This window comes from Heptranchias perlo, chromosome 4 (genome assembly GCF_035084215.1).
Source record: "Heptranchias perlo isolate sHepPer1 chromosome 4, sHepPer1.hap1, whole genome shotgun sequence".
Classification (NCBI taxonomy): Eukaryota; Metazoa; Chordata; class Chondrichthyes; order Hexanchiformes; family Hexanchidae; genus Heptranchias; species Heptranchias perlo.
In genome coordinates this window covers 69,073,228-69,089,479 of record NC_090328.1, presented here as the reverse complement: position 1 = coordinate 69,089,479, position 16,252 = coordinate 69,073,228, and the positions used below count along the sequence as shown (strand labels likewise).

The 16,252-nt window shown below is 39.1% G+C and overlaps 1 protein-coding gene and 1 long non-coding RNA gene across 3 annotated transcripts in view; one reads left to right on the top strand and one right to left on the bottom strand.

The window, feature by feature from the left end:
• carnmt1 (carnosine N-methyltransferase 1) overlaps positions 1-14,830 on the top strand; it is a 52,224-nt gene extending 37,394 nt beyond the window's left edge. For both annotated transcript variants that reach the window (XM_067983087.1, XM_067983086.1), the window contains exon 8: positions 9,430-14,830. In XM_067983087.1, coding sequence (XP_067839188.1) covers positions 9,430-9,570 — 141 coding nt within the window. In that variant the 3' untranslated portion in view covers positions 9,571-14,830. The remainder of the gene's footprint in view (positions 1-9,429) is intronic.
• Positions 1-16,252, bottom strand: part of LOC137321000 (uncharacterized) — a 75,383-nt gene that overhangs the window by 18,041 nt on the left and 41,090 nt on the right. The gene's annotated exons all lie outside the window — the stretch shown is intronic.

Below are 16,252 nucleotides of genomic sequence, written 5' to 3'. Positions count from 1 at the left end.
CCTGGGAGAGTGGCAGTGGCACCATGGAAGATGAACCCGCTGACCTTTCTCAGGATGACAGTATTCCTGCTGCCACTCCGTCAGTGCCCTTGCTGTTGTCTGTCAGCCAGCCAGGCCAGTCTGCTGCAGGCCAGGCCGAGATGGTGCAGTCTGAAGGCGGGCCCTCCCAGCTCAGAGCTGCTTGAGTTTGTCCTCCAAGGCCATCTGCAGTTTCCTCGAATGAAGGTCTGCAGCCTTCCACCACCATACTCCAGCCACTGGGGCAGCACCTCGTAGTAGCACTAGGAAATGAAAAGGCACATGAATGACAGGCACTACGGGTGAATAGCCTCATGTTGTTTCAATCATTTCAGGTATTAATTTATAAATTTGGATTTGAATTTGCATTTGGTGGTGGTTTTTATTTCTGCGATGAGCTGAGGGAGGAAGCAATGTGTAATCGTAAGGACGATTTGATGGTCATGTGGGAGAGGAAAGATAAGGAGTGTGGAACTGTTGGTGAATGGGAAGGTGTCATTGAGATTACTGTTATCGCTCATTAATAATCTGATCACGCAGAGCCCTGGCAGACAGGGCCTGTCTACCTTGTTGCCTCCCTGCCTCTTCCTCCACTTCCTGCTGCACTTCCTTCTCCTCCATTTCCTCCTCCTCTGCCTCTTCTTCCTCTGCCTCTGGCTAGGTTCTTGCCAGATAGGTGGTGGCATAATGGTGAGGATGTGCAGCATGCAGCATACAATCTTGATACCCGCTCAGCTGAGTATTGCAGAGCTCCTCCAGAGCGGTCCAGGCATTGCTTGAGGATGTCTACGGTGCGCTCTTATGATGTTCCATGTGGCAGCAGGGCTCCTGTTGTACGCCTGCTGTGCACATGTGTGTGTGTTCCGGACTGGAGTCATGAGCCATTTCATGAGGGGATAACCCTTGTCGCCCAGTTGCCAGCCTTTGCCTTGCCGTACTAGTTGAAATATAGGTGGCACATTGGACTGCTACAGAATGAAGGAGTTATGACTGCTGCCAGGATAATGGCCATTGACCTGCATGATGCGCTGCGTGTGGTCGTACACTTGCTGCACATTGAGGGAATGGAATCCCTTTCTGTTCATGAATAAGGCCAAGTTCAGATGTGGAGCATGCATGACAATATGCGTGAGTCAATGGCACCCTGCACCATGGGGAAGCCTGCAATGCAAGCAAACCCTCGTGCTCGCTCCTGCTGCTTGTTTCTGTCGAGGGAACGAGATTAATCTGTTTGAGTGCGTACAGAGCCTCAGTGACCTCCCTTATACAGCAGTGCACTAAAAACTGCGAGATGTTGCTTATATCGCCAGCAGCAGCCTGAAAGGACCAGGGCCGTAAAAATTAAGCGCCGCGGTTACCTTGACAGCCAGAGGCAATGCTGTCTTTGCCCTGCTCTGAGGTTGCAGTTGTGGCTGCAGCAGTTGACAAATCTCAGTCATGACCTCTTTCATGAACCACAGCTGGCGGATGCACTGGTCGTCATTGAAGTTGAGATAAGAGAATTGTCCCTGAAGACCCTCATTGGATATGACCTCCTGCTGTTTGCCCTGTGCCGCCGCCTTCTCTCCCTCCTCCTTCTTCTCGCAGCTTGTCCTGCTCTGTATGGCCTCACTGCATGCTCACAGTCATGTTCACTTCCCAGAGGAAGCCCTAGCAGGTCACCCATGTCTGGCAACAACCTTGTTCAGCACACTATTTTAAATGCCACTAAAAGTACTACATGACCACCCAGATCACTCTCTATATAATACTGCAACTTTCTTCATGTGTAGGAAACTTCCACAAACACCCACAATTGTACCAGCGGCCAGAATAACTAATCCAGCAACTAATCTGTAACTCCTGCATGCTCCCTTTAAATAGTGCTGGTGGGGGGTCCTTCATGCCCTTTAACTCCTGTTCAGCTGTGTGAGGTTAAGACAGTGCGTTGACTGGAGCGGGGAGTTCGAAAATGCTGCCGGTAAAGCAACAGTAATGAGTGACATATCCCCAGGACCAGATGGTTTCCATCCCAGGGTTTTAAAGGAAGTCGGTGAGCACATCGCAGATGCCCTAACTATAATCTTTCAAAGTTCTCTAGATTCAGGAACTGTCCCTCTAGATTGGAAAATTGCACATGTCACTCCGCTTTTTAAGAAAGGAGAGGGAAACCGGGGAATTATAGACCAGTTAGCCTAACATCTGTTGTGGGGAAATTGCTGGAGTCTATAATTAAGGATAGGGTGACTGAACACCTCGAGAATTTTCAGTTAATCAGGGAGAGCCAGCGTGGATTTGTGAAAGGTAGGTCGTGCCTGACAAACCTGATTGAATTTTTTGAAGAGGTGACTAAAGTAGTGGACAGGGGAATGTCAATGGATGTTATTTATATGGACTTCAAAAGGCATTTGATAAGGTCCCACATAAGAGACTGTTAGCTAAGTTAGAAGCCCATGGAATCGAGGGAAAAGTACGGACTTGGTTAGGAAATTGGCTGAGTGAAAGGCGACAGAGAGTAGGGATGATGGGTAAGTATTCACATTGGCAGGATGTGACTAGTGGAGTCCCGCAGGGACCTGTCTTGTGGCCTCAATTATTCACAATATTTATTAACTACTTAGATGAAGGCATAGAAAGTCTCATATCTAAGTTTGCCGATGGCACAAAGATTGGTGGCATTGTAAGCAGTGTAGATGAAAACATAAAATTACAAAGCGATATTGATAGATTAGGTGAATGGGCAAAATTGTGGCAAATGGAATTCAATGTAGACAAATGTGAGGTCATCCACTTTGGATCAAAAAAGGATAGAACAGGGTACTTTCTAAATGGTAAAAAGTTAAAAACAGTGGATGTCCAAAGGGATTTAGGGGTTCAGGTACATAGATCATTGAAGTGTCATGAACAGGTGCAGAAAATAATCAAGAAGGCTAATGGAATGCTGGCCTTTATATCTAGAGGATTAGAGTACAAGGGGGCAGAAGTTATGCTGCAGCTATACAAAACCCTGGTTAGACCGCACCTGGAGTACTGTGAGCAGTTCTGGACACCGCACCTTTGGAAGGACATATTGGCCTTGGAGGGAGTGCAGCGTAGGTTTACTAGAATGATATCCGGACTTCAAGGGTTAAGTTACGAGGAGAGATTACACAAATTGGGGTTGTATTCTCTAGAGTTTAGAAGGTTAAGGGGTGATCTGATCGAAGTTTATAAGATATTAGGGGGAACGGATAGGGTGGATCGAGAGAAACTATTTCCGCTGGTTGGGGATTCTAGGAGTAGGGGGCACAGTCTAAAAATTAGAGCCAGACCTTTCAGGAGCGAGATTAGAAAACATTTCTACACACAAAAGGTGGTAGAAATTTGGAACTCTCTTCCGCAAACGGCAATTGATACTAGCTCAATTGCTAAATTTAAATGTGAGATAGATAGCTTTTTGGCAACCAAAGGTATTAAGGGATATGGGCCAAAGGCAGGTAAATGGAGCTAGATCACAGATCAGCTGTGATCTTATCAAATGGCGGAGCAGGCACGAGGGGCTGAATGGCCTACTCCTGTTCCTATGTTCCTATGGCTGCTTCAAATCAGTGTTGCACACTGATTAACATCATAATCTCCCTACTCTACATGCTGCCGGCCCTTCGTTAGGTGCGCGTGCGCAAATGCCTTTACCAAAATGGCGTCCTGCGCACATCATGCCGGAAGTGTGCACATGCATCTTGGGAGCCATTTTTGGGGCTTAGGTGTCGCGTAGCACCTACAGAACTGGCACCGTGAGGCCCAATTTAGCCTCCATCATGTTTAACCAACTTAATAGTTTTTTATTAAAGAAATGACCGTACAGATAATGGCAATATGGTATATGTAGTTATTGATATTCACACGGTATTTGTTAGGGTGTCTCACAGGAGGCTTGTAACAAACAATCAGGTGTAGCAACATGGATAGAAAGTTGGTAGATGGACAGAAAACAAAATGTTAGGTTAATGGGTGTTCGGCTGGTTGAAGTTTTGGAAATGGTAAGTTTACTTTTGTTCTCGATATATAGATGATCTGGACATGGGCATAATGAAATTTGCTAATACAAATGTAGGAGGTTTGGTAAACCCTAAAGAGGTCAAATAAAAAACTTCAGGTGGACACAAGTTGGCAGAATTAGTATATTTTATGCATAGAAGTATGAAGTAATGCATTTAGGAAGAAAAGAAGGAATGGGAGTATGTCAATAGAAAGACACGAAAGGGTAGAGCAACCTAGGAATTCAAATACATAATTTCTTATAATTGCAGTTATAGGCAGATAAAGCCAAAAAAAACAATATTATTTTTGGGTTTTATAAATGGGGCATAGAGTACAAGAGCAAGATGGTAATAATGAATTTGTAGATGGCAGTGGTTAAGCCAAAGTTAGAATAATGTCTGCAGAGGAAGAGGATAGCATTCCGGACACCCCAAGGAAACTAATTCTGAATCAGGGATGGGGACTCACCATAATTAATGTCAGCAAATTAACAGTAATTAAGAAAATAATGGCACTAAAGAGTGACAAATCCCTAGGACCGATGGTTTCCATCCTAGAGTTTTAAAGGAAGTAGGTGAGAACATTGCAGATGTCCTAACTATAATCTTCCAAAGTTTTCTCAATTCAGGAACCGTTCCTTTAGATTGGAAAATTGCACATGTCACTCGCTATTTAAGAAAGGTGAGAGAGGGAAACCAGGGCTTTATAGACCAGTTAGCCTAACATCTGTTGTCGGGAAATTACTAGAGTCTATAATCAAGGATAGAGTGACTAATCACCTTGAAATTTTTCAACTGATCAGAGAGAGCCAGCATGGATTTGTAAAGGGTAGGTCATGCCCGACAAACCTGATTGAATGTTTTGAAGAGGTGACTAAAGTAGTGGACAGGGGAATGTCTATGAATGTTGTTTATATGGACTTCCAGAAGGCATTAGATAAAGTCCCTCATAAAAGACTGTTAGCTAAAGTAGAAGCTCGTGGAATTAAGGGCAAATTATTTGACCTAGTTAGGAAATTGGCTGAGTGGCAGGAGACAGAGAGTATGGATAATGGGCAGATACCCAAATTGACATGTACTCAAATTGGCAGGATGTGACTAGTGGTGTCCTACAGGGTTCTGTGTTGGGGCCTCAACTATTCACTGTATGGAATGCTTGCCTATATATCTAGAGGACTAGAATACAAGGGGGTTGAAGTTATGCTACAGCTATACAATGCCCTGGTTAGACCACACCTCGAGTGCTGTGTTCAGTTCTAGGCACCGCACCTTATTATGGATATATTGGCCTTGGAGGGAGTGCAGCGTAGATTTACTAGAATGATACCTGGACTCCAAGGGTTAAATTACGAGGAGAGATTACACAAACTAGGGTTGTATTCCCTGGAATTCAGAAGATTAAGGGGTGATTTGATTGAAGTTTTCAAGATATTAAGGGGAACTGATAGGTTAGATAGAGAGAAACTATTTCCGATGGTTGGGGTGTCTCGGACTAAGGGACATAGCCTAAAAATTAGAGCCAGGACTTTCAAGAGTGAAGTTCGGAAACACTTCTACGTGAAAAGGATGGTAGAAGTTTGGAACTCTTCTGCAAACGGCAGTTGATGCCAGCTCAATTGTTAATTTTAAATCTGAAATTGAAAGATTATTGTTAACCAAAGGTATTAAGGGATATGGGGCTAAGGCAGTTATATGGAGTTAGGTCACAGATCAGCTATGATGTCATAGAATGGCGGAACAGTCCCGAGGGGTAAAAATGGCCTACTCCTGTTCCTATGTTTTGGGTGCCCCATTATAAAAAATACACTAATACCATAGAAAGCATACACTGTAGATTCATCAAGATGACAAAGAGATGAGAAACTATAGTTATGAGATACTAGAGACACTGGGACTATTTCCACTGGAGCAGATAAGGCTAAGCGGAGAACTGATAGAGGTTTTTGGACTTGATGACTACGGGGTCATTAACATTTTAAAATCCTCAGTAAAAGAGTGAGGAGAGAGGTCAGGAGAAATTTCTTTACACAGAGAGGTTTTAGAGCATGGAATACTTTGCCACAGAGAATAATTAAGACAGCAACTGTTATATCTTTTAAAAGAAAAGTGGATAAACATTTGCAGCAGACAATGATACAGACTATGGGTAATAAACAGGAGTGGAATTATTTTGAATTACTCTGGCAAAGAGCTGGCACAGACATGATGACTTCCTAAAATAAAAACAGAAAATGCTGGAAATATTCAGCAAGTCAGGCAGCATCTGTGGAGAAAGAAACAGAGTTAACGTTTCAGGTCAATGACCTTTCGTCAGAACTGGAAGAAGTTAAAGATTTAACAGTTTTTAAGCAAGTACAGAGCCAGGGAAAGGGGGGGTAGGAGGAAGGTGAGGAAGGAAAGAACAAAAGGGAAGGTCTGTGATAGGGTGGAGGGCAGGACTGATTAAATGACAAAAGGGATGATGGTGCAAGGCAAGGAGGGTGGTAATGGGACAAGTAAAGAAACAAAAGATTGGTCAGGAGGAGCTGTAAATGGCAACATCCGAACCGTTACCAGCACCTGCTGTCCGAAAAAATGGGAGCAGTGGTTACAATTAAAGTGACTGAAATCAGTGTTAGGTCCAGAAGGTTGTAAAGTGCCTAATTGAAAGATGAGGTGCTGTTGCTCGAGCTTCCATGTAGCTTCATTGGAACAGTGTAGGAGGCCGAGGTCAGAGTGGGAGTAGGACAGAGAATTAAAATGGTAAGCGACCGGAAGGTCAGGGTCAAGCTTGCGGACTGAGCAGAGGTGTTCGGCAAAGCGATCACCCAATCTGCATTTGGTCTCCCCAATGTAGAGGAGTCTGCATCGTGAGCTGTAAATATAGTATACTAAATTGAAAGAAGCAAATTGCTGTTTCACCTGGAAGGAGTGTTTGGGGCCCTGGATGGTGTGAAGGGAGGAAGTGAAAGGCCAAGTATTGCATCTCTTGCGCTTGCTTGGGAAGGGGAGCGGATGTTGGGGGTGTTGGAAGAGTGGACCAGAGTATTGCAGAGAGAATGGTCCCTTCGGAATGCTGAAAGGGGAGGGGAAGATGTGTTTGGTGGTGGGATCACAGTGGGAGGGGGTGGGGGGAATTCTTGGTTGAGGAAAAGGGAAGACATATCGGAAGCACTGGTGTGGAAGGTGGCATCATCAGAACGACGAAAAACTGGGAGAATAGAATAGAATCCTTAAAGGAAGCAGGGTATGAGGAAGTGTAATCAAGGTAGCTGTGGGAGTAGATGGGCTTATAGTAGATATTGGTTGATATCTGATTATGATGACTTCTTTTTGTGCTTTAAACATCTATGCTTCTCTGGTTCAAATATACTTATTATTAACATCCTCCTGGAATTTGAATCTCATCTGACCTGGTTGAACCCGAGTTCATGTGATCTTAAATTTCTTTTAAGACTATTATCTTGTTTGATCTTTCAGCATAGTGGATTGGTGAACTTCATGCTTTATTTAGTTTGGCACATTGATAAGGGAGTCGAAGACTGCGCTTACTGTTTTTGTATAAAATTGATTCAAAATTTATCACAAGATAAATTCTGAATTAATTTAATACAAAAACAATAATTATCACCAGACATAACTGCCAAAATTGTACTTAACCACCACATGACATTCATTGAAAGGAAATTCTATTATGTTAAATAATGTTCTACATAGATAGAACAGAATATGCTCACCAGTTCAGTCAATTGTTTGTTTCTTGTATAAAATGTTATGTAAATCCATTACTAAGCAAAGATTAGTAATTTGGATTGTAGAATGTATTTTATGTTATCCTGTTGCTGGACAGGAACCACCAGGAAAAGTTATAATCTGTTAAATTTGTGATATGCCAACCTTATGCAGAAAGTTTCTTTCAACACTTTTCACAAGGCATCAATTTAGCATACTGCTTCCTAAATTAGGTTAGTTATTATTTTAATTTCACACTTTAATATGACAAGCCCTTCAGTTCAACTGTATTCTAAACTGATATTATTATAGAATCATACAGTAAAGAAGGAGGCCATTCAGCCCATCATGCCTGTGCCGGCTCTTTGAAAGAGCTATCCAATTAGTCCCATTCCTCTGCTCTTTCCTCATAGCCCTGCAAATTTTTCCTTTTCAGGTATATATCCAATTCCCCCTTGAAAGATACAGTTGAATCTGCTTCCTCCACCTTTTCAGGCAACGCATTCAAGATCATAGCAACTCACTGCATAAAAACATTTCTCCTCATCTCCCCTCTGGTTCTTTTGCCAATTATCCTGAATCTTTGTTCTCTGGTTACTGATTCTCCATTAACATTCAGTTCAGGAAATTCCCAACTTTCAAACACTTTGGTATAATTCATTTACACATGGAGGTTGAATATATGAAGAAGAACATTAAATAATGTTCCATGAGTTTAGGAACATAGGAAATTTTACAAAGAGGAGAAAGCCTATTGGCATTATAAGCATCCCCATTTTTTTTTTATTTGTCTTGACCCTCCCTGCTTGTGTTCTCACCTTATCACTCAATCCCCCTTTTCTCCAGAAATTTAACTTGAACAAATTTCTAATTTTTCTTCAATGGTCGCCAATGGAAATATATTCAAAATGTTTATTGCCCATTGTGTCAAGAATCTGTGGCGTAACTCTGAGTCCGACCACTGTTGTACGATGTGTCCGTGTACTAAAACTGAACCACTAACTATTTTATTTTAATGTATATGTTTGAGGTATTTTCAAATTTTGGTTTAAAATATTAGGGTCTAAGAATTTAGTGCACCCTACTATATTAGTAATAATGTCAATGAGTGCTGACTGTAATATCAATCTTTAATTTCTGCTTTTCAGGTCTGTCACAAACTCTGGGAAGGTATTGTGAATGACGGGGATAATGGAAAGTGCTGAGAACCAGAGTGTTTTTGTATTGGGGAGAGGAAAACAAATCTTCTACCACACAGAATAAAATTAGGACAAAAAAGAGTGGAAACAAATGTGGGGAGTAAGAAAAAGCTAAAATAATGAGGAAATAGGAAGAAAAGCTATAAAACAAAAGGGAAGATCTGAAGAGTAAAATAGGAAATAGCGGTCAAAGAAAAAGAGGGAGAGAAACTAAAGTTATAATAGAAAAATTAAAAACCACAAACAGCACAGAACAGAATGCCTTTTGTTTCTGTAATGAAATGGCTTCCAACCTTTAGGACAAGAAACATATTTAACCATAGGGTAAGAAAAAGGACAAACGGCTGCCTTTCTGCAGAAAATTAAAATGGTGAATTTCCATTTTTTATGGAAAGTCTCAGATATTTTTGCATTCCCATCTGAAAGGAATAATGCTTTTTTAGCATTCATTTCAGAAATAATTCTGAACAGTGATAAAATCAATATGCTATTTTCTCTTGCAGGTGGAAAACAACTCTGTACCATCCACATATACAGAAAATGACCAATCCATGTTGAAATACCTTTATGACTGTGTCTTCTTTGTAGCCAGAAAGCCTGCACACTCACCATCTCTAAATGGCTTTCCACCAATAAACAGTTGAGAAAGGAAATGTTCACCTCTTCTGTGGTAACAGACTGTAGAATATAAAACTGGGAAAGAAGAGGCGTTACTCAGAGGTCTGGACAATCTGAATAACTCCAGAGACCACCGTACTCTAATAGTGCCTTTTTCTTTTTAAATCAACTTCAGGAATTCCAAACTGTTTCAGCAGTTTTTTGGACAACCAGAAATGTGCAATGAAATAAAGAATGATCCATATGATTGGCAAAAAGAGCAAAGTCGGAGAAGAGAGAGAAAAAAAGAGAAAATAGTGCCTGAGATTTATTTGCCAACTGCTGAAGTTACCAAGGTGTCAGCTGTATGCAAAATACCCTTGTCTGGTTTTTAGCTACTGTTGTGCCCTCATATCTAGCTGACCACTGCCTATCAAGCCAATTTGTTTCCTACACTTCATAATTCTTATAATTATTTAATAAGTTCCCCCTCCCCCCCATGCTCACACACCCACTCACTCCATAAGTTCTGAATCTTGGTATATTGGGCAACTGTTTTGTACAACCATCATTATGTATTTTCACATCTTATAAGTAGGAACGATAATGAAAGCTGACAGTTTTCAGTGGACATTGAGCTTGTTGAATATTTTGTGTGAAGTTAATTTAGCTAAATACCTTTAGCAGTTACAGCTGAAGAAGTTTTTTCACTTTTACTAAGTGCTTTTATGAAAGCTGCAAATGGGGAGTAACACTGCATTTTGAATTAGATTACGGATATCCATTTCAGTGCTGTGATTTGCTTAAAATAACTTTGTAACACTTGTCAATATACAATGCTCAAAATATGGCATTTGCATTGACGACTGACTCCTCAGCATTAGCATTCTTATATGCTGCTAGGCTTTGTGGTTACTGTAAATTAAAACTCTTGTTAGCTGCCATTGTTCTGTATGGAAACAACTTTTCAGTATGCATTTATTTAATTTATATGTCAGTGCAGTATTGTTTCCTATATAGAATCATTTTTTAAAAATCTATTAGCAGTAATGAAATGAATGATGAGTGTATCAGGTTTGTCTTTGTTTGAAAAAATGAGACCAGGGTCTATTTTAGCATCCGGCTTTGCATAGTGCCAAAACAAGCATTGGCTTGGTAAAATCGCTAATACATACATTCTTAATTCCTCAGACTTTTCACCAGTATGCAACGGATGACTCATATGCACATTAACATTCCTCTGTAGCATGTGGTGAAATATAACTCAGTATTAGGCCATGCAAATCATGTGATTTGATTGCAAGCACCTGACATCCATCTCTGTCCATCATGATGCCCACCATCAGCTTTAAAAATAAATGACAAACAGAATAAAACCATCCTCACAAACTTCATATCTATAGAAACACACAGGCTGGAGGGTGTTTCGAGAACATAAAGTATTTCAGGACTTTATTGATAGTTCAAGCTTTGCGGTATTATCTTGAACCCTTGATGCATTCTCATGAACCACGTTGCAGCCTATGTATTATCGTATATGGAGTGTACAATCTCAACTTGACATACAGATGTTATTCCAAAGTCATGTAGCAGTAAAAAAATAAGTGCCACTTGTAAAATAATCTTTGTTCAACAAACATTACAGGATAATTTAATGATTCCCATCTTATCACAAAGGATGTGACAGAGTAGTCTTCTCATAACTGAACTGTGTATGATAAAAGCAGTTATCAATCACTACTGTGTATTTTCTGATTACTTATACATGCGTGTTGTGAGTACAGTATAATATTGATTATTGGTGATTAGATATTTTGTGTAGAGTTTGTAGGAGGTTTCCCAGTAACTTTTAATTTAAAAAAATGCCTTGCACTAGTCAGTACCATGCCTATAATGCAAAACTTTACATATTGTCAAATGCACGTGGGAAATCCGCAGACTGCCTATTTTCAAGTGGCATCATTTTACGGTATTATTACCCATTAAAAAAATCTAGTTGCAATAAAACAAAACTGAACTTTTTAAAAATCATAATTTTAAGACCTTGACACTCACTGGATTATTCAGAATTTCTGCTACTTAACCTGGAATCTACTGGGCATATGAAGATAATTCACTGTAAATGCAAACATTTTAAAAAATATATATACTAGTATCAAAGGCCTGTCTAAGAGTAAACAAATACAGGTGCAACTTGATGTGCAATGTTTGCAGTATGAACACAATCAGATACTTTAGTGGAAGTTTCAATTTTACTTATTGATTGATAGGTACTTTGTAATTTGCTAATGCAACTGGGAATTCTGAAGAAAAACAGCAGTATTAGGAAGTTATTTTATGACTTCCAAGACAGTAGTTCAAAGAAATCAACATACCTGTTGACTTGCCAGAGTGTTTCTAAACATTCTGGGAGATTTTTTGTCATTTTTCTGTGGGAAATAATCCTAAAATTAGATTGAAAATCGTTAGCCATTACTTCTTGTTCTCCCATACTAGAAAAAAATACAAACCTTACTGAAGACTTCTATCACAATCAGTCTGCCTTCTACGTAGTTAATTTAAAAAGTAATTAAAACTAGCACTAGGTTGGTTATCATAACAGTAGTGTTAACTTCAATATAATGTCAGTGACTGACTTTAAAAAAGCATTTGTTCAGATTTCCCCTTTTCTTCTCCCCCTCTTTGGAATACGTGTATCTTGCTGTAAAGAGAGGCACATTTCTGTTCTGGTGGGATTGGACTCAATCATTGGCCTTCCCATAATAGACTGCTTCCTTTAGTCTTACTTTTGTTGCAGTCCAAGCAAACAAACCCAAGTTTGGTTGCAGATCACAGTTACTTTTCAGGGGGGAAATTTATTAGTTTCCTCCCATTATTTTCCTCTCGAGTCTCGCACACCACCCCTGGGGAAGATGAGAGGTAGGGATATGCTTCCAAGCCTTTAGGAAAGCTGCTTATTAACTGGCTGCTAGAAGGTGTATCAAAATGGCACAACTTGTCTGTACCTTCACATATCCTCACAGCAGAACAGTTAAGATGGTTAATTTAGTGTGTGAGGAATTGCAGATGCAAATACGTTTTCTACCATTCATAGCTTGCCAGAGCTTCCACTACTTTCAAAGGCTTCAATAGGATTTGTTACATGTAAGCTTTTGACAAGTTTTATTTCAACTTTGTTTACTTTTCAGTGCTAGCAACACTAGAAAATGTCATTTATTGTTCCATTAATGTATTTCCCCCCAGCTATGCATTGGACCACCAGTAACCACTTTCTTAGCCTGGTGGATCTCAGCATAATATAATTATATACCACAGGTATACTGCATAGTCCTTCAGGCACACATATTTTCAGTTTTGGATGTGAGGTTGAATCTGAGTGTTGCTTTTGTCTATTAATTGCAGAAATTTTATAATTCTTCTTATTTAGCTAAAATTCTAATTGAATTGCAGCCATTTCATTCATGAAGGTTGTGAAATGTTATTCTTTAAACAACAAAAATTAGCATGGCAAACAAAATTATAAACTAATTTTGTCTGGCGAGCCTTGTTTTGCAAAACTTTTTTTTGTCTGCAAGCACAATGAAATTAGGTAAATAGCATTACTTTTGTTTGATGCAAAGCTATTATGACTATGCTCCTTTTCCAAACAAAGATATTTGCCAAATGCTTTTCATGAAGATGGTGCCTATCTAAACTTAAATATAGGTTTGTGCCAGTGAACGGGTTAAAAACATCTCTCTCCCCTCATCTCCCCCAGGGGCTCAGTCTACTCTGGATTACATTGCTCCAAAACAAGTTAACAAAGCTAGAAACAATTTAAGAATTAATTTGACTTCAAAATGAAATTACATTATTGTTATGGCCAATGAATTCCTTGTTTAATTGCATTTTCAAGGATAATGTCCAACCAAGGCGCAATCACAATATAAAAGTAAAATGTTACATGGGAAATTTTTGTAAAAAACTTAGTGGTTTAGTAATTCTGTAAACCTCTATTTAAACAGACACAATTCAAGGCATGTTCTTTGGATTAGCTTCATCTCTCAGCACTGTTACTTGCCTCCATTGATAGAGGCTTTTAAACAAAGCCATTGTTTCTAATTTAAATTTTACATGTACCTTTACATTTTTGTTCAGTTTTATTTAAACAAGTACTGTAACGGTTTGAAAATATCTCTTTGTTAGTAATTTATAGTAAGGATGGTTAATATTTCCACCGGTAACATAACAACTCAACTCATATCTCACCTATTTGATAAAGACCTGCACTAAAATACAGTCTAGAGTATAAAAAGGTATGATCAAATAGAAATAAATACATAGTTCTGTACAGGATTGGGAAACTGAGAACATGTTGGCCAATTGAAGAACTTGACCAGTTGCTTTATCTTTAGCCACCTGGTCTGTCCTCTGATTCTTAGTACACATAAATGTACATTACTGTTTAAATCATTTCATACCAATGTTAATTTCAGTAGATAAAAACTATTTAATCCTAAAGTCCATTTGATTCCTTTGATATCTTCGAAACGCTTCCAGCATTTTCAGTGTCCTATGTTCAACAAGCAGTTTCTTAACTTGAAAGGTTAGTTATCCATTAACAAATTGCCAGCACCTTCAATATCAGAAAATCAATCCTATTGTATTTCATTCCAGAATTTTTATTTCCACCAATTTTTGAATAGTTTTAATCTGCTGAAATTGTTAATAATACTATTGAAAAATCCTTATTAAAGTAGTAACTTTTGGAAATGGAAAGTATGGTTTACAATTTTTTATTGGCATGTGTGGTTGTCCCATCAGTACAGGTAGTGTTTACATCATTTTGGCATTAGGGTCGTCACAATCTGCCAGTGTATCATTAAGTATTGAACTTATGATAACCACCCCATCTGTTTTTCTACTACAGTAACAAAACACAGACGAATAGAAAATAGATTATGAAGACTATAATAACACCCTTTTACTTAAGTAATGTGTTTCCAGGAAAAGAGATGGGAATTACGTTTCATAATATAACAATTATCATATTGTTTTAAAAAACTTGTACTAATAAAAAAAGACATATTGTGACAGCCTTGTTCAGCAAAATGTACAGACACTGCACCTGCCTCGATGGCTTTCTATTATTTGCAGATACTTGTTTTATTTTCCCACTATGGACACTATTCAAAGTACAGTATTTTGGACCAATATTTGCAAATAAACAGCACAGTGCAGATGCCCATTGGAGTAACTCCATTTCTGTAAATCAGTTTTACCAAATGACATAGTAATAATGAATTCCAATAAAATATTTTATTAATATCCATGTCTGAAATTTCCTTCTTTATACCCTACACTACTGATTTAAGTATAAAGTATTATCATGATTATACTTTTCTCATTTGTTCAATCTTCACAATGAAAATGAACTTCCATCTTCCTGCAACCGAAAATTGCACTCTGTCCCTTTAAGAAACGTACACCCAGGACACTAGGTGGCCTTCCTGCACCCAGACTGCATGAAATAAAAATCGGGAGAGATGTAAAACAGGCCGTTGATTCGCTTTCACCCGTTTTACACTATCGCACAAAGTCAAAATCTACCCCAGAGAGTGATCAATAGATGGAATGGACTTTCAGTTAAAGTACTAGAGGCAAAAACCCTGGAATCACTTTACATTCTTCCCATTGCAGCATATAATTGTTAAGTCTTTCTGGATGAACTCAGATGGACCAAATCAACGTTCTCATCTATAATTAACTTGTGATCTTGTGAATAATCAAGTCTAGAGATGCCAAAAGCAGCAGTAAGGGGTTCAGCAGTAGAGGGGCTAAAGTCAGGTGGGCATTAGGGTTGTGCATGTGGAAATAGGGATGATCTTGGTGATGGATATGTTATGGGGTTTAAAACTGAGTGAGTTGAACTGGAAGCCAAGGTATTGGACGGGCTGATTAAGTCTAAGTGAGTGTGATTGGAATCAATGCCAAGAGATTATAGTATATGGTGGGGACTGAAAATTATGGCTTCAATCTTCCTGAAATTAAGTTGGAAAAAATTCTGGCTCATCCATGATTTGATGTTGACATGCAGTCTGTGGAGGTATTGTAGGATTGGGAGAGGTGGTGGAGAGGTAGAACTGGGTGTCATCAGCTCTAATTCTGAAAGCTAAATCTGTGCCTGCAGATAATATTACTGAAGGGTAGCATGTAGATGAGGAAGAGGAAGAAGCCAAGGACAGAACCTTGGGAGAATCTGGAAGTGGGAAAAGAAGCCATTGCTGGAGATGTGCTGGCTATGCTCTTAAATTATACAGTCCAAAAAAAAAGTGGAAAGAAATTAAGTCAGAATTTGAATATGAATCAGGAATTCCTTTGCAAAGATGACATTACTGTTTCTCAAGTTGGTAACCAGCTACGTAAAGGTATTGATAGTCAGGAGATAATCAGAATATAGGATTGTCAACAAATATGAAGGGATAAATTTTGTACTAATCTGTGTTTTGTTCTGATATCACTGCTCAATTATATAGTCAGAATTATAGTGCTATAATTTATCCTTCCTATTTCTGATCAACCGACCCCATGGGTCACCACCCAGGAAATTGACAAATTATCTTTATTTTAGGACTGCAAATATCCTGTTGCAATATTTGGCACAACTTACCTTCCTATTTTAATTTGTCTATCAAAAAGTTACCTTAAAATGCACTTAGGATAACGAATCATAAACTCTGCCTGAAGTAC